Below are 24,528 nucleotides of genomic sequence, written 5' to 3'. Positions count from 1 at the left end.
GCGGAAAGCTTGTCATTGCAAAGAGTTCCGACAAATGTCTACCCGAGCCGAGGCGCAGCCGAAGGTGAGGGTTGACAGTCGGAACAAGTTGCAATGATGGTTCCGCACGTGTACTGAACGACTATTTTTAATACAGTTGCGAAAAAATTAAGCTATTTAATAAAATAATAAAAACACAATAAACTCAACTAACTAATCATTTATTTCTTATAAAAGTTATAATTCACATATTCATTGAAATTGGTACAGTTTTTTATACTAACTGGGGAAGTTTTAGGTTGTATATTTACTGTTTGAGATAAACTATTATTAATTTCGTATGATTGTTCATGTATATATAATATAACAAACAACTAAACTTGCAAAGAACATTTTTGGAAAATGGCGCCAACTGTAAAAGAATATGAGCAGAGATTTTTTTTTCTTCACCCATTCTGGGTAGGCAAAGGGAACTATGCCCATACAGCCAAATCTTCAGTAGAATTTTTTTATTGATATGAAATTTAATGAGATGAAATGAAATGAAACCTAACCTAAAACTCATTGAATCAAATCATTAAATCTGATATTAAAACAAATGAGTAGCTTCTTTTTTGAAATATTTGCATGAATTATAAAAACTTCTATGATTTTTTTTAGTAAAAACTTCGTGGTTGTTTTTTTCTTTTTAATAGACATTATCTTGACAGTTGGGAAAGAAAACGCACTAGTTCGGAAAAGGTAAAGAAAAAACACGAGTGTGTAATAGCCCACATCCCGAACGCTATACGTCCCTGCAATACGCCACTTTTTGAGCAACTGTATTAAAAAATATGTTTCGCCATTCAGCGCAAGAAAATAGACCCAGACAAATCTTTGGAATCGGAGTCTGAGGTCGGCGGTGAAGTGGGAGAAGATGATGACGTAAGACGCGAGCGACGTCGAGTGGCTTCTATTCTTCAACAGATTCATAGCAAACAGTCGCAGCAGGTGCCAGCGCTGTTGGTGCATGTAAGATGTCATTCACTAAATATATTTTTCATAAAAAAAACACACACACGGGTACAGTATTTACAATATTCTTGCTTTCCTCGCTCAACGAATAAGTATCGTAAAAAAGCGAGGAAATGCTGCCAGAGTTGAAGTTACACTGCCACAGGGACCAAACTTTTTAAATTAGTTTTTAATTAGGTATTATTAATTATTATAAATTTGTATGTAAGTATGTTTGTAAGGAATTGGCTCAAAAAGTACGGGATCGATTTTAAAAATTCTTTCAACATTTGAATGCTACGTGATTAATATAGGCTGAAGGTGTAAAAAATATCTTTCATCGCATGCGCTAAAATAAATAAAAAGGTAAATACTCTAAATAAGTTAGGTCATAGACTCAAATTTATTCGCCTATTATTAGAATTATCGAACCGTTCTTCTGGGCAATGGGCTTCTGGTTAATTTACTTAATATGTACATCAAATTCTAACTATTCTATTGATAACTATCTTAACTCTTAAACCACATTATTTCATATTGCAGAATCTCCGTAAAGAGTATAAGATGAGAAACTCTGAAGGTTCGTGGTGTGGGGATAGAGATGGCGGGAAACGCACGGCTGTCGCGCGGTTGTCGCTGGCGGTACACGGGGGCGAAGTGTTCGGGCTGCTTGGACATAACGGAGCTGGTAAAACTACCACCATGAGGATCGTTACCGCTGAAGAACGACTGTCTTGTGGGACTGTGAGTAGTTTTTATATACATTTCGATTGTGTGCATAGAATACTTGTCTTGTAGTTTCTAATCATAAATAATGATATCCCTTTTGAGTTAATTTTCTATATAAAAAAGAAACAATAAAGAAGGTATTTATAAAATGCGTTGAATTGGATTTGGAATGGAATTGGACTTTGGGAGTGGAATCTGGATTTCTGGATTCCACTCCTAAAGTTGGTTGAAATTCTCCCATTAATTATTGAAATAATTGGTTTTAGTATCTCTTCCTTATAAAAAAATATTTTATCCATTAGGTGATGCTGGGCGGCAAAAGTGTAGATGAAGTGGCCTCTAGTGCGTTCCAGCTTCTTGGTTATTGCCCGCAACACGACGCGCTTTGGAAGAACGTCACCCTCAGGGAACACCTCGAGTGCTACGCTGCTATAAGGGGCATCAGCAAGGCGGATACGCCCAAGTAAGTTATAAGTCTTTAAGGCTAGGAAACTATTAAAATTGTCACTATTACAATTGAGAAAATTTGAGAAAAATACTTATGAAGGTAGAAATTTATTTTATACATACATACAATTTTTTTTAAATTTTAGTTTCAAAAGTAGACCAGACTTGATGACATTAAGTGTACCTACAGGTTTTTTTTGTTTTATGCTGTATACTAAGTGTATACTAAGTATAATTAAAAGGTATTTTTTTGACAACCTTGGGTGTGATTGCTTTGCTTCATAAATTTAAGATGTTATATGTATGTGGTATTGTTCTACAAATTCGGTTCGGTGGCCGTTATTACACAGTTGTAACTTAAAATAATAAGCCCTGAGTACATACTTCGCCTCTATATATCCGTAACACGAAGAAAGACGTAAAAATAAGGATTAAAATAGTATGGGAACAATGAAAGGTTAGACTGACAATATAATAACTAATATTTTGCCTTTAATTGGTCACAATACCCACAAACTAATATATAAAATTGACAAAAATGTAATTAAATTCAAGTGCTTCTAGCATAACCCAAGCTTATAATATTTATCACCCTCGTCAAAATTTCTAAAATATGTATCTATGTATATTTTCATTTATTTTTATCTCAATATAATGTATTTCTTTGTATTGATGTTTTTAGACTTAAATCATTAGTTGTTACTTTATTTATAATGTTCAAGCGGATAAAATAACTGCCGCAAACAATAATAAATTTAATCAATTAAAGTGAACAAAGAGCAATGGTTATTTTACAACCCAGGATCGTGGACGCGTATCTCAACGGACTGCAGATAATGGACCATGCCAATAAGAACGCAGACGAATGCTCCGGTGGGACACGGCGGAAGTTGTCTTTTGCCCTGGCTATGGTGGGATGCCCTCGAGTTGTTCTCTTGGATGAACCGTCCACAGGAATGGACCCTAGAAGCAAGAGGTTTCTCTGGGACACAATTCTCGCTAGTTTTCAGGTAATATAAATAAAATTAGTGGAAATTGTTGGAACGAATTGAAACAATTGTTAAAATATTCGATTTTTTATTGATTTTGTTTAACAAATTTTGCAGTGCATTTATAGTAAGTAGTATTTTTCTCAAACCTATTGAAGCCGTAAGTTACTTTATAATGAAATAAGATAGATAATTTATAAACACTAAATTAAAAGGCCAAAATTTCTCGAAGGCCGGTAACGACAGCCACTAAAATTGGTGCCCCTTGTGGGCGTCCCATAGGCACGTTTGCCCCCCTATCCTATATAAATTAAAAAAAAGGGTAAGGGTACGCGCGTAAGAAGTTATACTTCTTTGGCATTATTAAAAATAGTTTTTGATAGCATGCAAATAATTAATTACAATTAAATAATCAAAGACTGGAAAAGGAGTCATTATAGTCAATAAAGTTCAGTTTACATTTGAAAAATTAAATAAATAAATATTTATTATTATTCTTTTACATTAAGTGTAACATAAATTCTATTATTATTCGAATGTTGTTTTTAAATTATGTCCAATGCCGTAGCATCTTTCGTGGGCAACTTCATATTGTTAATTTTGTGTCACGGTGCGCGCGCATCGTAAAATTTCCCTCTCATCAATTTTTCATAACGCGCCTAAAGAAGTATAACATCAAAAATATTCATGTCACAATTTCTATGACAAGATTTTTAATGTCATTTTTAGGGCGGGAAAGGAGCAATCTTAACGACACATTCCATGGAGGAAGCTGATGCGTTATGTTCCAGAGTCGGAATCATGGTCAAGGGAGGTTTACGGTGAGGTCAACTTTTACTCTGCTTCATTTGTTATATTTCTCTTGTACTTTTTGTTTTTATTAATTACTAACGTAGCTTTTATTATTATTTTTACTAACACCTTAATTAATTGAATATATCTGACAAACAATAATATTATTAAGCTATTGTAGAGTGGTAGATTAAATTAATATCATAGAAAAAACTTGAATTTATTATTATTTAGATATTATTATTAGAAAAAAATACTGCATAAATAAATTAATTAATTATGGCATAAGTTGATAAAAAATTATATGCGTTTTTTTTATTTATTAAAATACACCACATCATATATTTTCTATAGTATATGTTACAAGCTATCTATTCTAAAATAAATGACAATTATAGTGAATATAATTATTATAAACATGCTATAAAAATAAGCTTATCGGCTTTAGTTAGAAAAATATTTTTAAGGGCAGATTTGGTATGGTGATGAAAAGTTCGCGAATGTTCTTTTAGTACGACCTAATCACGACTTCTGCGCCCGTTGCCAAATCATTTGCCGTGAAATGATGATATTAAAACTAGTATAGAATATTGAAAGTTAATTACTACTTATGTATAAAAGATAAATCGGTGTAATTGCATTCTTTTAAGAAAATAATCTTTCGTCTCTTTCCCTAAAATTTTGTTTACCCTGTGATGGAAAGAGACAGATGAGTGCTAGGTATAACAGCCATGCGGCAGTACTCGTGCTGGCAGCGAAGGTTTATTGCGTTATTTAAACTAAAAATTAATTAACGGATTTAATCCCGAATAATATTACATTGTTCTAATGTTATATTATAAAATCTACAGATGCGTCGGATCGACTCAACATTTGAAGAACCTATATGGCGCCGGGTACACGCTGGAAATGAAGATCGGACAACCTAATCACAAACAGACGGTAATTATTGGTTTTTGATAGTATAAAATCATTTATATATAAATGAACTGCAACTGAATGTTCATTTGGCTAAATATGGAAAGAAATTTGCACCCCGTGTGTAGTTTGATCTAACTTCAAAGATAGGATAGCTTACTGTACTTCTACTGTATGTGTCACTAAACTTCTCTTCAACGGCTGGACCGATTTCAATGAGCCTTAGTTAGATTTACAAATCAGCCCGGCAGATGGCGCTGCAGTCGGTACTTTCATACTTTGTTTAATATAATGCAGGACAACGTCTGTGGGCTCCGCTAGTATTAATAATAAAAAACAAAAACAAGCATAAATAATTTACTTTTCCAATAAATTTAGTTTCTAGCTTTAAAATATTTGATCTCGCTCCAAATCTTTGCCTCATCTGCAACTGTACGACACCAGGTTTGCTTGGATGGGACACGCTTCCGCTTTCCTTCCGGACTCCAATCCCTTCGGAGTGTATGGCCTATCCATTTCCACTTGCGTCAAATCTGCTGGCTAATCGGGGTTTCTCGGCAGCGCTCCCAAAGATGCTTTAAAGATCTTCTCGGGCCAGTAGATACCAAGAGAGCGTGATGTGATGTCTTTAGTGACCTGGAAGGTTTCACACCCATAGAGCAGCACAGACTTGACGTTGGATCCGAATATTTTAACCTTGATTCAACATCCGTGACTGCCACACAGGCCGAAGTTATGCGAATGTTGCTCGGGTCTTTGCAATGCGTAAAGAACACACTCGAAATTATTATTAAATATATTCTTAGTAAAAATCCAGGTCCATACTTTGACAGATTTTTTCGTCGATCGTAATACCAATAAAACTTCTACTAAGCCTGATTTTGTATATTTCTAGATGATGGAATCGGATATATCAATGTCACCATCACCGTTGAGGTCCGGTGATAACTCTCCATCATTAGAAGAGGCTGATGAAGGTGTGCTAAGTACTAGATATTAGTAAATTATCTATATTCCCTATTTGTTATTATACTCGTGAGCTTCATATGTATCTCAAAATTCATAAAAAAACAGTGTCCTTTACACAACTAAATATTAAATAAAACTCACAAATATTAAGCCCACGAGTATAATTACAAATATATATTTAAATATACTTCATTGCCATTATACACATAGTTATACATATAGAAAAAAACAAAAAGTAAGTAGGTTACATAAGTTATTAGGCAACGGGCGGCCTTATCGCTAACAAGCGATTTCCTCTAGACAACTCTAATATGGAACAATAGATATAATATATACTATCAAATTACTTACAAAACAATATATTTTTCCGCATTTTATTTAAAAAATGTTTGTAGGAGGTTCGGGTGGTGCATCAGTGACAGCGGAAGCGGAAGTAGAGGTTGAACCGGAAGCTGTTGACGTGAACATACACACACCGCTCGTTAGTAATGCACCTCCCGCCAGGCTTCATCATCAACGGTGAGGTGCCCTAGAAGTGGCTTTAGCTGTTTACTCTCTTGACAAATCAATAATGATAATTTTATATAGGCAGGAGATAATTCATATTTTTGAAGTTATACTTCTTTACGCGCGTTATGAAAAATTGATGAGAGTGAAAAATTACGATGCGCGCGCACAGTGACACAAAATTAACAGAATGAAGTTGCCCACGAAAGATGCTACGGCATTGGACATAATTTAAAAACAACATTCGAATAATAATAGAATTTATGTTACACTTAATGTAAGAGAATAATAATAAATATTTATTTATTTAAATTTTCAAATGTAAACTGAACTTTATTGACTATAATGACTCCTTTTCCAGTCTTTGATTATTTAATTGTAATTAATTATTTGCATGCAATCAGAAACTATTTTTAATAATGCCAAGAAGTATAACTTCTTACGCGCGTACGCGGACTTAACCCTTTTTTTATATTAGTATGTGATTCCTCTTTCGATGTGAATTCTTCAATGATGACCACTTTTCCCTTGACATCCAAAATCCAGTTGCTACGTTTTTGGACTTTTGGTCCAAACACTTTTTAATCCATCACTTTTAAAAAATATATATAGAAAAAAGTATCTGTCCCGTGGCCCAATACGGAACATCTAACTGGCGAAGTTAAAATTTTCGAAGTATTTTATACTCTGTTAAGGGGGCGGCCATAAATTACGTGAGGTGTTTAAGGGGGGGAGGGGATCGAGTCAAATCTCATTTAATCTTACGTTGGAGAAAGGGGGGGTCTCGGCAAATATCACGCAATTTTTTTTTCAAAAAAAAAAAGGAAAGGAAAACGTTTGACCCTAAAGGCCATCTCTGCAACTTCCCGCTAACTCCATACCTAACGCTCAACATTTCACTTATTTTGTTTTAGTCGTAAATAAAAGCACGAAGCAATTTTTTTTATTTTTCAACGCGTTTACGTAAGAAACCCACATTTTGAAAAATCTCACGTGCGATTGGGGGATGGGGGAGGGGGTTGAATAAACACATCTCACCGGGGGGGGAGGGAGTCACAGAAAATTTAAAAAAACACCTCACGTAATTTATGGACGCCCCCTAAGTAGCAGGTATGAAACTAACAAAGTCGTCTATAGAGGAAATATTGAAATTTACCTTACACTAGCACGGAATCCAGCGGCGGTGCTGGCCTGGAGCTGGCGATAGCTTTGGTGGTGCAGCTGTTTCCTGCAGCAGTCCTAGAAGAGAGTTTCGCAGAACGACTCGTCTTCTCCGTGCCTCAGCGCTCTGTCTCCAGTCTCGCCGCCTGCTTCCAGCAGATTGAGGAAGGTATGACTTTCCTTTAAAACCACTTTGAGAATCTAAAATAAAATAGTTTTTTGCAAGACACCGTAGTAAATAAAATAAAAATAAGCTTTAAGCAAGAAATTTAGATAAATAATTTAAAAGCGAGTCTTATTTTCTAGTTAATAACACAATTTCTCCAATTGCAGCGATTATTGATATAAAATATTACGTGAATAAAAAATGGTGAAATTAATGAACTGAACAAAACTCTTGTCAAGAAACAACTTAACATTTCTTTTACATTCAGAAAGGAGACTTAACGCAGACTACCGTCTGTCAAAAACGGGTTGAGTTCACGTTAAATCAACTGCGAATCTTACTCTCCTTACTCTCCTACTCATGGGAGTGCCTTAACACTCCTACAAAACTGGGTTTAATTTATGTTTTCCACTTCAAAGATCACGCGACTTTTTTTTAGACCACAAAATTAAGACAAACATGAAACAACAAACAAATTGACGTACACAAAAAATATCAAAACGGTGCCGTCCCAGAACGTAACACTACCAGCGAAATTAAATTTTTGTTATATAAAAGGGTAGGAGGCTCACCTGATTTTAATTGATACCGCCGCTAATAGACACTCATATTGCCAGAGGGCTCGCAAGAGCGTTGCCGGCCTTTTAAGAATTGCTAGCTTTTTTTTTTAAGGACAAGCCAACAACCAAACTATTATGAGATATATGCTAAAAATTAACGCGAATCTTCTTCATATTCACGTTTCAAAAAGTTTTTTTTTTATATTTTCAGCTAAGGAACGGCTGAACATAGTGGAATATAGTTTCAGTCAGACGACGTTGGAGCAAGTGTTCCTTAAGTTCGCGCAGAGTGAAAACGTGGAGTCTTCGGACCAAGAGCATTAACTAGTTAGATTTAGTTTGTTTACTTGACGATTTTATTTCCTTTGATGTTTTTATCGTCGAGTACACAGACGAAGGCATCTGTAATATACCTGCTTTAATGTAAGTAGTATCTTATTAAAGCTTTTGTATGATTCCAGAGAGATTTAGTCATCATATCATTCATAATTTGGAATCTTAGTCCAAAAATCCTTTCTTAATTGAATTGCCAAATGTAACTGCTTTTTAGTTATTTTTCAATGATTTAAAACGTTTGGCCTTTTCACTCTTCTAGAGATTTATGCCCGAACCCAATAATTAATCCACAATCTCAGATTGAAAACAATCTGATATCAGACCGTGACAGTCGATCTCCTATCTGCATTCCAATAACCAAACCCTACGAAGACAATCCATTTTTGGCGACGGGTAAACTGCTCTTTGTCGTTCCATTTAACCGAGTTTTCACTCATATTTGATAATCAATGTAAACCAAATAAAGTAAATAAAACCGTACAAATAATATTAAAATATACATGTGTACGTTTAAAACATAACAAACAGTTTTTTAAATATTTAAAAAACTGGCGTAAGTTAAATCTGTTAAAATAATTAACTGTTGAAATCGAGCGTTCGTCAAATGTCATTTTCATACAAAGGTCTATCCACAGACACCGATACAACCTCCCATGGTTAGCTTGTATCGACAGATGGCTATTACAATCAGTCGATTGGTTATTGGCACGCTTGTTACAACATTTGGATTAAGATAGGTTATTGGCTTCGGGCGATAGAGTACTAGACAAATATTAAATGATTTCTATGTAAGTTGTCAACTATACGATTTTACGTTGCTTGTGCTAGGTCAAACTTCCAACTCGACTAACTCTTAAATTCTGAAAATGGTGTATGACCTGAATCGGATACTTGAAAAAAACACGAGAAAACATTAATTAATACTTCATTAAATAGTTTAATTTAAAAAATTGCTGTGTTTTTTGAAAACTGTTTCACTTCAAGCATGCAAGAGTGCCGTTCCGTATTATAAATAATGTTATTTGATGAATAACCTAGAATTATCGAGGGATCATGGACCCCGACCCTATTCGCCTAAGATTTTTAAAAGCTATTAATAGAATATTTGCTAGTCCGTGTATCACGTTTTGATTTAATCAATCGCTAGTTTTAAGTATGTATGAACAATAAGATGTTAATATTTGTCAAAGTTATTAAATTCATGAATTAATTGCAAACATGGATTGAGCAAAGATCTTTAGACCGTCAGATTATTTTTGAGCATTGATTGCGGACTATTTTGACATATTGATGTTACGTCAAAAATAGCTTTAGTATGTCATCTGTCAAATGTTTGTCAAATTTTGACAGATGGGAGAGTTAGTGTTCGTTCTAGAGCCTTTGGGTTCGATTATTTTTCGAAATCACATTTAAATACTTTTTTTTAAATTTTGATTGACTTAATAATTTTGACAAATAATTCTTCGGTGTACAGTTAAGTATGTTGTACGCTAACGTTTAGTTAAAGTGATTTTTTCTAGTCATTTCGCCACGAGGCTATAGATAGATCCTAGATAGATTGTGTAATATTGGACATACACGAAATACAGAGAGACTCGGCGAGTCTACACAATACAGCTTAAATTAGCCATACGATAACCGCTTGTTAATAATGTTTAAAAATAGAGGAATTCCGGAAATCAAATTGAATTTCTTATGAAGAAAAGTTGGTCATTAGAATTCCCACAGGAAATAAGATAGATCAGTGGACAAATGAAGAAATGTTGATACTCGTCGAGGCTCCGTAATCGTTTTGTGACTAAAGTTTGCTAATAATTTAGACATTTTTATATACAGGCAATAAGATAATTACCCGTGGATGCTTCACTGTACTTATTTGTATTCACGATAGTCAATTTTAATTTTAGTATTTTAATCATGGTTTGAGGAAAATCATTATTGCCTAACTCATGTATAAAGTTCTGAAATAGATTTAGTAAGTAAAGGAAATATAACAGTATAGTACCTAATTTTATGAACACCGCCCATAAACAATGTTGCTAGTGAAGAGCGCGTTGGCGGCATATAGTATTCATATATTAAAAACGATTTTTTTTTTCAGTAAAACATGTATTTCAACTTAAACAATGGTATGTCTCTTTTCATCACAGTGTTAATACAATGTTACGACGAACGCGTACTAGTTCAGACAGAATTAGATTTTATGAATAAGAGGGTACCTATATATATTAATTTATCCACAAAAACTACCCTCAATATTTAACCAAAATTTCATAACAATAAAAACATATAATTTCCAATCAATTACTATTTATTTTTGTCTATTTCTAACTTTACATATGAGTCAGCGATAAACAGTTGGCTAGTACATTGGTTCGCGACTGGTCAGGTCTGATGATTCTTAAGGTGACTACACATTAAATAGTATTGGGTTATGATATTGTTGATAAAGTACATAAATTTCTCCTTAATAAAATTAACAGCCCGTATTCGTACCTCCAGTTACATTGGAATTCAAACCAAAAATATTTTAAACTTGAGTACAATGTCATTTGCTATTTTTGACATTTTAAAGGTTCATAAATGTATAGCTGTTGATTTTTATTTAGCTTTAGCGTGTAGTCACTTGTTTGCGATGTCTTTATTTATGTACTACACTACTATGTTACTATATGTTAGATATGGGTTTAAATCATTTGTATATGTCGATAGTATAATTCGCCGTTTGACAATCAATTTTATTGCGAATAATTGTTGAACGCAACTAAATAGTAGAATTGTTATAAGAAAAAAGAACTATGATATAATTATCGTGTTTTATTTCGTAACTCCTAAATTAAGATTTTTTTACATAAACTAGGGCTTCGCTCTAACAAAGACACAACCCGGTCTATTGACAAATATTTCGAATGATTTCCTTAAATTGTAAATATTATTTACGTACCTGAGGGAGAAGTGTATGCTAAAAAGTAGATAGGTATAATAATATTTAGTTTTTATTAGTTTTTCCAGTTCAAAATCATACATGATATTGAAGTAACAAAAGCTTATAATAGCTAAATTTAAACAGAAAAAATATTTTATTTTATAATTAAACCTCTTTATGTTTTCATTAAAAAAATTCCTTAAGACCTTATTTTTCGATATCCAGAAGAAATGCTCAGCTGTGATCAAGAAGCTGGTAGAGTGTTTTACGCTTTTAAAAATATTAATTTTCTGGTAAATGTCCAGAACTCTTTCTAAAATTTCTGCCAACATCTCAGACACCGTAATCCCAAACTTGTATTGCTGCTTGTCTGCAGTTGATGCTTAGGAATGTGATCTGGAAAACTGCAAGAAACATCTAAAGAATTAAAGCACTTGTCAGTTTTGTAAACCAATGATTGCTTAAGGTCCAGGTCCTTATTTGCGAACATTATTTGATTTTGTATTACCAACTGTTTACAAAATTCTAACCAATTTCTATACCGAAAATACCACACAATATAGGTATATGTAAGATGGGCCATGGCAAAGATATTTGTGTGACTGTGGAATTTGATGAGTTACCGATTAATGCAATGAACAATTTTACAATCCGGCCACGTTATATAGGTACATATTATATGGAAAATACAAGAGATTATTTATATGTTTCATAGGTATAGGCACCATCTTTCATAATTAGTAAAAATTTTACGGATGAAACGCAATAATAATAATATTAGCGTCACGAAGGTGTGCAGCGTTTTTGAAGAAGAAAAGGGAGAGACCGATTGAGAAAGAGTGAACGTAGCAATATACGAAATTCTATTTTTAAAATTAAAATTTCGTAAAGTTAATTTATGAAATATCAGTATTTTTTTTATATTTTATTCGTCATTTGATATTTCAATAAATTATTTTGCATAAAATAAAATTTTAATTTTAAAAATAGAATTTCGTATATTTTTAATTTGTATTGTATCTAGTTATATACACAAATACAAGGAGTGATCATATACTTGTACATGATCATCTATTGGGGCTTTTACCTTAGTAATAATTAAATTACAAAGAAGTTTCACTTCTGACATGTGTATTGTGTACTTTGTACGCACGCACTTTTTTATTTTTATTTTAGAACACCTTGCCTTGTGATGCAATACCAATTTTATTAAAATGCACAACAATCTACAGATTTTCTGCGCAATTATTACCTAGATACATCCTACAATAGGGCTTTGGTAACCTGCATGTCAACGTTTAATACGAAACCTTAGCACGTACAAGTTATTACTTAAACACTAGATTGGGTACACGAATATTACTTGTATAGCTTCAACTTAGGTATGCGGAGGTCAAATGGATCTTCAGAATATTTTTGCTTGAGATTGGGATAGCTTACTTATTGATGATCGCGTACTAATAAGTTATTTGTTTTCTCGTACCAGCTAAAACGAAAATAACCGAAACTATGTCGGTTGCTCCTAGTTACATTTTCGAATGTGATAGTCGTTGCGTAGTGATGTGGTGTCTCTGCATTTTCTTCTGCATTTATTTATTAACACTTCGTTGCAGAAATATAATACAATTGACATAATTAAATGAAAAGGAGGGCAACTGGCGGCCTTATCGCTTTCGAGCGATCTCTTCCAGGCAACCACTTACCATGAAGAGAGTTCAGAGGCGTTGTATCGTCGGACATCTAGGCAGTATACAAAATACCATCCGTATCACCTCGACGTCCGGCGTTCCACAACTGAGCGTTTCTTAAGGTAGTTATTCCCGCGCACCACCACTAATCTGTCGAACCAGATTTTACCAGCTCTAAAAGCCACTTACCTATGTTTAATGTACAGCGATCATTCAGTAATTTGATGTATCGAATGTCAAAAATTACGAAGCGATAGATTAGATAGATGCCAGACGGTTTTCTTTATTTTAGCTTTAACCTCGAAACCTTATCAAAATGCAAACTAGATAATAATGGTAGTTTTATGATAGTTGGTAATGTTTACTATCAATAAATGTAACTGTTTTGCCTGTAGTTAACAGCTACCTTATGTACATAACCATATAATAGACATAAATAATAGGCTTTCTTTGGTATGACGAAAAAGGCAAAGTAATTTCTTCTTGATAACTCTTGCGTGTTTTCTGTGATGTTTTTTTATGTAAGGAAAAGATGAGGTATATTCGAACAATGGTCAAATTGTGTTGTATGTGTACAGCAATGTCCCTGCAGCACAGTCGTATTACCTAATTAAGGTAATTTAATTCCTACCCTTTAGCCATCACAAGTGTGAAGAAATAGGTTTAGTTTTGATAAAATAGTTAAAAACTTATGCCGTAAACTTATAATTTATTTCCAACACACAAATATACACTATATACAGTATTGACCTGCAATTTTTTTGGGAATGGAGGTCATGGCTTCGAAGTCTACTTATTTCAAAGCCCCAGGGACACTTATGGGGAGTAAAATGAATCAGGGTCCAAAAGGGTGCCAATGTTTGGCGAAGGATAAGCATCAAGCCAATGACCGGCTTCCCTAGACCTCACTGCCAGCAACGTTGCGCGGTATTTTTAGGATAAAATATGTGCATGTACTAGTGTACACACGTAAGAAGTGAAACTTCTTTATGACCTTATTTTTCGAAAAATGATATGCAACTTTTGGTTAAATAAAGTTAAATTAGATACAGTTTAACAAAAGGCTTTTATTATCATAGACATGAATACAAAAAAATGATACACTACATTTTTTTCCAACCCCGATAAAGAAGTTTGACTTCAAAAAGCAACATCGCGCGTAACCGAAAAACGTGACGATTTGCTACAAAATTTCTCCCATACGTCGATAAAGAAGTTTCATTCCAACGCCGATAAAGAAGTTTTACTTCAAAAAGCAACATGGCGCGTAACCGAAAAACGTGACGATTTGCTACAAAATTTCTCCCATACGTCGATAAAGAAGTTTCACTTCAAAAAGATGGCGCGTAACGGAAAAATGTGACGCGTAACGAAAAAATGTTACACTAAATTTTTTTCCAACCCCGATAAAGAAGTTTCACTTCAAAAAAAATAAAAAAAAAATAATTTGACAACGAACATGTGAATAAGTAGGCATAACGAAATCTAAAGGTGGGAACTGACCAACGTTACGAGGTGTAATGTAACACGTTACACAGCGAGCATACGTGCAGTCAGTACGGCGTGTTACGGGGAAACCAGCGAGCAACGAGCGGCGGCGGCGGCGTTGCTCGCTGGTTTTCTCGCGGTTCAGTAATTACGCGTCGCACGTCGCGAGTGATCATGATTATGATTTTCTATAAATTGTGTCTCTTTTAAGTACTTTTGGTCCAATTAAATTCAACAGTTCTTCAAAATCGAGACCTGCGTACAAAGTTTTTATACTGTCCAGTAATCATTTGGTTTTTAATATTGCAATCAATAACAAACCACCTCATACGCCTGTGTTTTTAAATAAGTTTTATGTTCAGTAACATTTTTTCTTCTTCTTAATTTGGATGAAACAATAATTAAATAGAATGAAAGATATCAACATTATCACTATCACATCTCGTGTTACGCCGATTTTAGAACACAGCGTAACATGCTCGATGCGTAACATGCTCGATGCGTAACACGCTCGATGCGAATGCTACATTTTAACACAGCGAGGATTCGTGCAGTCAGTACGTCGTGTTGCGGGGGGAGCAACGAGCCGCTCGCCGCTTAGAGTGCTCTATCCTGCTGTCGGTTTTTCGGCGAATCCTGTTTTGTGCAATTGTCCTTTATTGTTAATATTCGAGACTTAGTGGTATGACTTTCGTACGTCAATACGTGTGTCATTATATTAGGGGAGCCCACTATGCTAAATGGGGATTTACAGCGTAAAAAAAACTGTGCCATGGACATACTCGAGCGCGTCAGATATTGATAGTATCCATGTCCTACGTATTTTTAATAATATACGTATGTTACTCTGATTGTTTGCATGGTGGTCGTACGTAAGGGTTGAATTTAATTGAGCGCGTCAGATTTTCTAAGGGGGTGATAGTGAACCTAAAAAAAGTTCTCATCTAAATAATCTGACGATTTGGATGTGACGCAAACTCGCGGTCATTAAAAGTATTTGCAAAAAAAATCGCCATTTGTAAATACTCAAGCGTGTCGTATTAAGGGTCCATATATATGGATCATCTTTATGTCCTAGACGTGATGTCTCATAATCTGACGATAATCTGGAGGGATTCGCCTAATCTGATAATTAAAAAAAATTAAGTCATTGAACTTGATTGACAAGCTCAGGAAATAGCAAAAAGTGTATGCTGTTCAAGTGGAACTTGTATTTATTATATAATAATTTTAAAAAAATGCTTATAAAGAATTAAAATTTACCGGAAGAACCGGTTCTTTGTCAATATTCTAAAATATTTACCTACACATTTTTGCTTATATGATAATATAAGCATTAGAAAAATTTATATAAGGTATCTTCCTGTATATTAATCTGCCACGCTGTACTCAATCCCGGAATCCTCGCTTGGGCTCCCCTACTATTAGTGTACATTCCCGAAGAGATGCAGAATGACCCCATTTTTCACAAAAAATAAATAAGTCCAATGCAATCCAAATATACAAACATGAAATACAAGAGTACCCTTATATTTAAAATCTCAAGATGTTATCTAATAATTTATTGATTCCGAAAAACTTATACTGATACCAATTCATAAAACTAGGTTGTACACTGCCTTTCCTTTCCCAAGTGGATCTGCTCAAGGATAATTTAAATTGTTGGCGAAGGGATCCAGTGTTTCGCAAATACAGTCACACTTATTAGATTATTTGAATACTTCACTACATTATCAGGTGAGCCTCCTGCCCGAAAACTGCCGGTTCAATCAAAAAATATTTATATAATAAGAAATATTTATTAGATGTTATTAAATGAATACAAAGAAACTTAAAGGCTAAGCGTAAATTATATGTAATGACACTATCTTTATTACTTTTTACATACATTTTCGCTCCAAATATTTGAAGGACATTATTTTAATATAAACCTTCCTTACTTAAGTTATCAAATAAATTAAATACATAAAGTAATTATGTATTTTATATGTGATTTGTATTTAAATTAATTTTGTGACAATAACCTGCCAATTTCCTACAGGAATAATGGTTGCTAAAAGCTTGCGGCAAAATAACGGACTTTGTTAAAACGGAAGCAATTAAGTCAACGCGACATTCAATACTGTAAATTAATGAACGTATAGGTCACATTTATCATCCGCCTAATAAACCCGTTTCGATTTATTTCTCTAAGGCGTAAAATATAACTGCTATAATATAGCTAATACTTACTGTAATATGTGTATTGGGCAGTTCTTAAGAGAAGTGTGTGAAGAAGAGTGTGTCTGTTTACGATTTGGTGTAAATTTATTAGGACTAAGACTTCAAAACCTAGGAGACATATCATCAGTCGGTACCCGTTGCCTTGCCCACTATCCCTAGATGAAGTAAACATGCTTTTGTCTTTGATGTGTAGTGCTTTCGTCATGAAAAACCAAAGTCACATTAGACCATGATCAATACCCGAAATGGCCATGAATGGATGACTTGAACTATTGGATATAAATTATCTTAAAACATATAAATTCAATCAAAAAATATAAATATCGCTAATATTAGTGAAACAATCTATGGTGTGATTTAAAAAATCGCTGAAAACAACTCGCCATAAATCATCTTGCAAGAAGTAACTTCAAAACCGGGTAGGTAAACAGTTTATAAGTTAGCTTGCCTCACGGCAGACGTGTTACCAATTATATAATAGACGTCCAGTGACAGTTTTATATATTATTTATTTAATGTAGGCAAGAATAGATAGGTAAGAAGTTTTTAGAAAATTTTCGTTAATACTCAATTTCGGTTATTTATTAACAATGTGTGTGTTTTATATCATAGAGATTTTGTTTATATTTCATCGATGATTTAGACCTGGATTTGGGGTTGAAGGATTTTAAATAAAATTATTATAAAATAATTTATAATAGGTATTCTAAGAGTAATATGGTGTGACGTTTTAACGAGACCAGTTAATCTAGGTCTGGATCTAAATATTTTAATGTGAACCTGTTTTTCCAGTTTATTTTATAAGAAGACGATACTCTGTAGATATTCCCTGTCCACTAAGCTCTGTATACATTAACTGTGTTTATATTTATTATTATAGTATTAAATATTATTTAATACTATAATAATAAATATAAACAACTAATCCTTCTGTGGAAACTTAGAATTAATTCTCCGAAATAAACTCAGGACCTCCAAATCGAGTCAAGTCGTAAATTAGTAGACAACCTTTCTTTTAACTTTAATCAAATCCAAATTTTCTTTGAATCCAACTGTAATTTTATGCTACTCTGTCAATTTCGTGTTTATTACATATTTCAAAGTTAAATAAAGGAACCTATCACTCGTTAACACATTTTATATAAACACAAAAATTTCCAAATAGTTATTAGTTACTTTATTATAGTTATATTTACCTAGTTTTGTATTTATAAACGCTACAATAGAACAATACGAAATTAATTAAGCAAATAGCACTATAAAAGATTACGATGAAATAAGTGATACTCTGGGATTTTGACGTTAATGTTGGATAATGTGGCCTTTACCGAGATTCATGAGATTAAATTATCAAGAACAAATTATATGATGAGTTGAGTCAATTATTTCTTTAAAATATTTATTAATTTACTTTGATGGGCGACTTTATTGCCAGTTTTAATATATTTCTTTGACGTATATAAACGCAAAATATATACTAAAACTAGTGTATGTAAAAACATGTAAAAAAATGTACTCGCATGGATATCCGTAAAAACACGTAGTAAAGTGCGTAAGCCAAATAAAATATATGCTGATTACCGATTTGTTCAGGTACATCAAAAAGACGGGACAATAAGCTAATAATAAAATATACATAATATGATTTATAACAAAATAAAAAATTCTGCACAATTATTGTTATTTATCTAGTTGACTATTCGAACAGGTGATATCTAAGGTGTCTTAAGTGACTATATTTGTAAAAGAAAATTTTAAAATGTTTTCATCGGAAAAATATTAATTGTTAAATTTACTTGAATTAATTTATGCTTAAGTATCTCTCTATAACTGGTCTTTTACCTGTTGAAAGTTTGCTGCCACTAAATGCTTGTGTAATAAAACCCCATTCTCTAAGTGTTATACGCAATTGATAAGGATGTACCTCTATCATAAGTTTGACAAAATATACGCTAAAGTCTATGTAAAATATTTGACAATATACAGATAATTCTTGCAGCGGCACTGTTAGGGCCTAGTACATAAAACTTCAGCACCTAATCTAAAACGTTAATCAAGGTTAAATATTGTCTCGAGATCGGATACTCTTCTTCTTTTATTCTGTATAAAGTCTGTCAATTTTGATAAGCCCCAAGATAAAACACGACCTTATGTTAATTTTTTTCAAAAACTTGTCACGTAAACGTTTAATACTTTGTTAAACTCATAGTGCGTCAACTAAGTCATATGATCTCTCATTCGGAAGATCATTCCACAATTGCCTTGAATATTAAAATTTAAACAACCCTAACCTTAATAAGTTAATAAAACGTCATTATAAGTTTCGTAAGATAGATTTATTTTACAAATACATATTTAAGTAATTTGGCTCCAAACCTTAAGGAGCGGGCCGCGTGCTGCCCAGAGCACCGTGCAACCTCGAAATAAGTTATTTGCTGGTATACGAAAGCTGTTCAATTTTTCCCAAGTATTGAGAAAGAAAGAGCGTCAGTCTAGCAGATTCATAGAAACAAAATAATGAATAATAATTGAAATCAAATTGCGTCAAAACCAACGGTAAATTCTATGGAATTAAGTAGGCATGTTGACTGACTTGATACCATTATCATTTTCAGTAAATAATGCAAATGTGTTGTTATCTTCGAAATGTAGGTTCTTCATTCTATTCATGTACCTACAATGTTCAATTACACGTGAAAACCGTAAGCTGAGTAAAACAATTGTATTAGACTTTGTCATGGAGTCTTTCAAAAGAATCTTATAAATCACTAGCTGACCCGGCAAACGTTGTTTTACCATGTATACGTATTTTATTTGCCATGTATATTATTTCTAGGAAACATTTTTTTTTTAGTAAAAATAATTATCAATAATAAAAAATAGGTGTTGATTGGAGTGAAAATAAAGGGTTGTATGTATTTTTGTATGATATATCATAAAAAATAAAAACAAATTTTTTGTCGAATAAATAAAAAAATTTTTTTGGGGTGGAAACCCCTTATCACTTAGGAGTTTGAAAGATAGATAGTAGCCGATTTTTAGACTTACTGAATAAGCATAAAAAAATTCATAAAAATCGGTCGATTCGTTTCGGATGAGTATGGGAGCGAACATGTGACACGAGAATTTTATATATTAGATTTCGACTAAGGCTGTCAAAGTATTTAGATATTATAACTAGGGAGCTGGCAAGCATTTAATTATATGATTTGCTTCTATTCCACAAAATTTTCTTATATTTATTACTAAATATTCTTATAATATTTACTATTATATCTGCATTCTGATTGACTTCTTACTCAAAATCCAGGACTTATCATATCATTGGACAAAATTATTTACAAAATAACCAACAATTCAGAATAACCTATATTGCTCCAACATTTCTTCAGGCGGTAATTTTTAGTTAATAAAAAAAAGTTGTAGTATTTGCTTTTATTATGAAAATCATGTTCCTATGTTTATGTGACAAAATATTCAAAGCTATTAATAATACTAAAGCTGCAGGTAAACTCAATAACTACTAAAATTTCTCCTCACAACAACTAGCAAGTATCCTTACCCACCTCATAAATTTATCTTTTACAGAGGGTCCTAGCTGTTTAGAACTATCAATCACGAAATCTATGTTAAAAAGGGTAATAAAGTAGATATTAGTACTACAGACCTATAACATTATTACTAACTAAAGTGCTTGAGAAACTTATGCGCAATATGTTGAGCTCTTTTTTATACAAATTCAGTGTTATAAATGATGAACAGTACGGTTTTTAAAGAGATAAAAATACTATCCTAGCAGCTTTCTCTTTAAGGTAATTGTGGAACATATCGATATTCGTAGATTTTTTGACATGAGCCAATCATTAGAATGCGTAGATTACAGCATTCTTCTTCAAAAGACGTAAGGAATTCGAGGATTACATTTGAATTCGCTGGCGTAAGCAATAATACCTTACTCGGCGTAAGCAATATGTTGAAATCCCTCATAATTTCTCTCCTAAAGTGATTAAAAAATATTGAAATGAGATACAAGTCTTTGGCTATGTATTGCCATAAAGGCGTTCCTCAAGGGAGCATACTGGCCCATTACTGGTTTTTTCTGTACATTAATGATTTACCGGATTTGTTTAGTAATACATGCGTTATTTACGCGTATGATAGCTCAATGGTCGTTTCCGAAGATACTACCGGTACGGTTTTTTTTTACAATTTACACCGATTGACCTAGTCCCATGCTAAGCTGGTGAAGCTTGTGTTATGGGTACTAGGCAACGTATATACATACATATTATAGAAAGATAGACATATAAATACATATTTAAACACCCAAGACGTAAGCACAACCAAATGCTCATCACATCGATGTTTGTCTCAGCTGGGGATCGAACCCGGGACCCATGGATTCGCAGTCAGGGGTCCTAAGCACTAGACCAATGAGAAGTCAATATATATAGTAATAATTTCAGTGTAAATATAAAAAAAAGAACTATAAAACTTCGGCATTATGATAATACCAGACCCAATAAGCTCAAAATTACTTATAAAACGAGTCATTGAAGAAGTCGTATCAACAAGTTTCTTGACATAACAGTAGACCAAAATCTTACTTGGAAACAACACATTTAATCCATATGTACCCACCTTAATCAATTTGTATTTGCTTTGAGTCGAACTCGCAAAGTAGCCTCAAAAATCTCAGAATTTATTGCGTATCACGGCTATGTTGTCTCAGTTCTGCGCTATATATTATGGGGATATTAGTTATGGGGAAATTGGGTAGATGTGAATAAAGTTTTTACTACTCAGAAGAAATATATTATATTGGGTGTTGGACCTCTTGTAAGCTGCAGATCATTTTTTACGAACTCGGTATTTGGAAGTATCCAAAATTATTCAAAACATTTAAAGAAACTTGCCTGATTCTATCGAGAGATCCAACACGGATCTGGATGCCTGCATGTTGCAACACTTAAAAAATTGTTACGCCATCAAACTATTTAATCATCTTCCTAGAAGTTTTGGATCGCTGCCGTGTAATGCTTTCAAAGGGAAGATACCTTTATAGCGTGGGAGAGTATTAAGACCATAAGTTTTGACAACAATTATAAATAGCATAACTAATTATTATGACATTATGATAATTAATATGACATTTTCATGCTATTTTTATATGGCTGTTTGTGCCGTTTTTTATAATTAATCAATCAGAATGGACCACATTGTTTGCAAATAAACCATTTATTATTATTATAACAGTTATTTATGAAAATAAAGTCATTTTGTCACTAATATTTTTATTAACATCAACAATGGAATATTTTTACGTGCGTTTTTCGTACAAAATAATTATCGAGTAGTAACTACATGGCACATTTAATTTGTATTATGTATAAACCTAGTATAATAGATTAGCAACAAATTATATAAATTTGAGCAGATTGAAGAATAGTCTAAATTTTTGGAACATAAATATCTCAGTAATTAAAAAAATATTTTAGTAAAACCCTGAAAATCCTAATTAATAATAACTCTATATAGAACGTACTAAAATAATCATGACTATAACATTGAAATATTTCACAGCCTAAAGATTCTAAACCAAGCAACAATAAAATTATACTAAACTAAATAACAACAAAAACTATAACTGCATATATAACAAGTCAAGTAGTATTAAACTAATAAATAATTAATTTTTTTTTTTTCAAAAATTTCAAATAAATAATTTCAAAAGTGGCGATTTAGCCCCAGTCAACCATAAAAAGATATTATAAACATATTTTAAATAACTAACTGGCACGTAAAGACAAATTGTCAGGATCTTCAAAATGTTTTTGGAAGGTGTCATAAAAAACTGGGTAAATTTAAATTATATTAGCCAATAATTATTAAGGGGACCAAATGAACAATTTAAATCAGTCTGTTATAACACCGCCGCATATGATTTTGTTAACAGGTAGAAACTTGGACTAAATTTCCAACAAAATTTGCTTGCGTAAAAAATTATTCATGAAAAATTACAGAAAAATGGCTGGGGCATATATTAGGGTCTAATTATTAAGTTTATAATTAGACTTGTAATAATTGTAATGTTAACTGTAGATTTAAGACTGCCCTATAACAAATTTACATTTTGCGTTTGTACTATAATGGTTAATTCGATTGCATTATTGTGAAATTAATGAAAACATACTTGCGACAATTTTCCGCACTATACGCCTCTTGGATATATTAATCTATAGTGGGGCGGCGTTGTGGTAGATTCAGGCAACATGCGGATGTTCGCCTGTGATGAGCTGAAGGGATTACGTTATTATTTCAGTAAAAAATATAAAAAAGTGCTCTCTAAAAGTGTGTGTTTTAAAATTTCCCAATTTTATTATTTCTCGGAATCGGAAATTGACTTTTTATTCGTTTCCAGACGAAAATAGGAAATTAAAATAATTATTTGATCCCTACCCTATATATTTAATTAGTAGCCCTATAGTTTTAATTAATATTTTTTTCTTCATAAAGATTACTTTAATAATTTGAAAGAAGATCTCATTTTTCGTGTATTTACTTTACTTACATTTCGATACAGATTTTCCGCGAAAGAATTCTGCATAAACATTCTGAAATCCGCACTTGACAATTGTTTAGCTCATATTATCTCTTAAATAATTTCTTATTGCGTTAAACTAAACAATAATCGAAAATGTATAGTGGTATGCAAATCATTTAATTATTGTTTTGAGAGAAACGATTGCGAGTTGCCGTCGCTAACCGACAGATGGCGGTGCCGCAGCGCCGCTACTATATCAATGAGGCGTATACCATCAATGTAACTGGACAAAGCTGTTTTCATTAAAATCGCTACAAAAAGTGTAAAGATAAAGCTCACGTGTCAGAGTTAATTTGGTCATATGAAAAACAATTTGTTTGTTTGTCATTGCTTAATATGTGAGACTAAATAGATTTTATTAATTGCATTTAAAATTACACTATATATAATTTTCAATCATTAAATATTTTGAAGTATAGTTTTGTAACTATATATGTAATAGTTACAAAACATAATGTGATTGTGGTATAAAAGAAATGTTCCAAAAATATATAAAGGCACTTAAAACACAATTGCCAGACTAAAGAAAATTTTACCTACATCAATTTTTTGTCAGAGCCAAAGGTTTTCTCCATTTAATTATCCACAATCCACATTTGGAATGAATGTAAACAACGATTATCAATTATCATTGACATATTATATCTGCTGTATTGCTAACGAAATGCACAAAATACAGCATATAGTATACAATATGCTGTATTTTATGTATGATAAATGATATTAAAGTTTTAAATAACTAGAATATTTTTAAATTCAAATTTAAATCATTCATCAAGTTTTTAACAGTCAAAAATTAAAAGTCAAACTGTTTATTGTCAATGGACCCATCGTCTGTAAGTGAGATTCATGAGTAGTGTCACTCCATTGTCAATTGGACGTACAATAAACGGTATTGAGGCCAGACCAACGGCTACTGTGACCAAACTTCTTGGTGTTGGTGGTAGACGCTTAACATTCTTTTGTAAATAAGTGTTGGTGTATGCACAAATCCTGAAAATTAACAATTAACTCACTTTATTTCATTAAGTAACCTTATGGGCTGTAACAAAA

At 32.7% G+C, this 24,528-nt stretch overlaps 2 protein-coding genes across 5 annotated transcripts in view; one reads left to right on the top strand and one right to left on the bottom strand.

Annotated features, from left to right (window-relative positions):
- Window positions 1-8,914, top strand: part of LOC125058625 (cholesterol transporter ABCA5-like) — a 38,293-nt gene extending 29,379 nt beyond the window's left edge. The window contains exons 27-36 of one of the 2 annotated variants that reach the window (XM_047662748.1): window positions 829-990; window positions 1,516-1,716; window positions 2,004-2,164; window positions 2,951-3,158; window positions 3,867-3,958; window positions 4,781-4,871; window positions 5,743-5,824; window positions 6,212-6,335; window positions 7,502-7,653; window positions 8,422-8,914. In XM_047662748.1, the coding sequence (XP_047518704.1) occupies window positions 829-990; window positions 1,516-1,716; window positions 2,004-2,164; window positions 2,951-3,158; window positions 3,867-3,958; window positions 4,781-4,871; window positions 5,743-5,824; window positions 6,212-6,335; window positions 7,502-7,653; window positions 8,422-8,534 (1,386 nt within the window). In that variant the 3' untranslated portion in view covers window positions 8,535-8,914. Of the gene's footprint in view, window positions 1-828; window positions 991-1,515; window positions 1,717-2,003; window positions 2,165-2,950; window positions 3,159-3,866; window positions 3,959-4,780; window positions 4,872-5,742; window positions 5,825-6,211; window positions 6,336-7,489; window positions 7,654-8,421 lie in introns of both variants that reach the window. The other variant, XM_047662737.1, reaches the window with a different exon arrangement.
- A 13,234-nt stretch (window positions 8,915-22,148) lies between these two features.
- Window positions 22,149-24,528, bottom strand: part of LOC125059487 (mitochondrial fission process protein 1) — a 13,148-nt gene continuing 10,768 nt past the window's right edge. For all 3 annotated transcript variants that reach the window (XM_047663906.1, XM_047663916.1, XM_047663923.1), the window contains one exon: window positions 22,149-24,468. In XM_047663906.1, the coding sequence (XP_047519862.1) occupies window positions 24,294-24,468 (175 nt within the window). In that variant the 3' untranslated portion in view covers window positions 22,149-24,293. The remainder of the gene's footprint in view (window positions 24,469-24,528) is intronic.

Source organism: Pieris napi, chromosome 2 (assembly GCF_905475465.1).
Source record: "Pieris napi chromosome 2, ilPieNapi1.2, whole genome shotgun sequence".
Classification (NCBI taxonomy): domain Eukaryota; kingdom Metazoa; phylum Arthropoda; class Insecta; order Lepidoptera; family Pieridae; genus Pieris; species Pieris napi.
The sequence above is the reverse complement of the archived record's forward strand: the minus strand, read 5'-3'. Positions and strand labels throughout refer to the sequence as shown.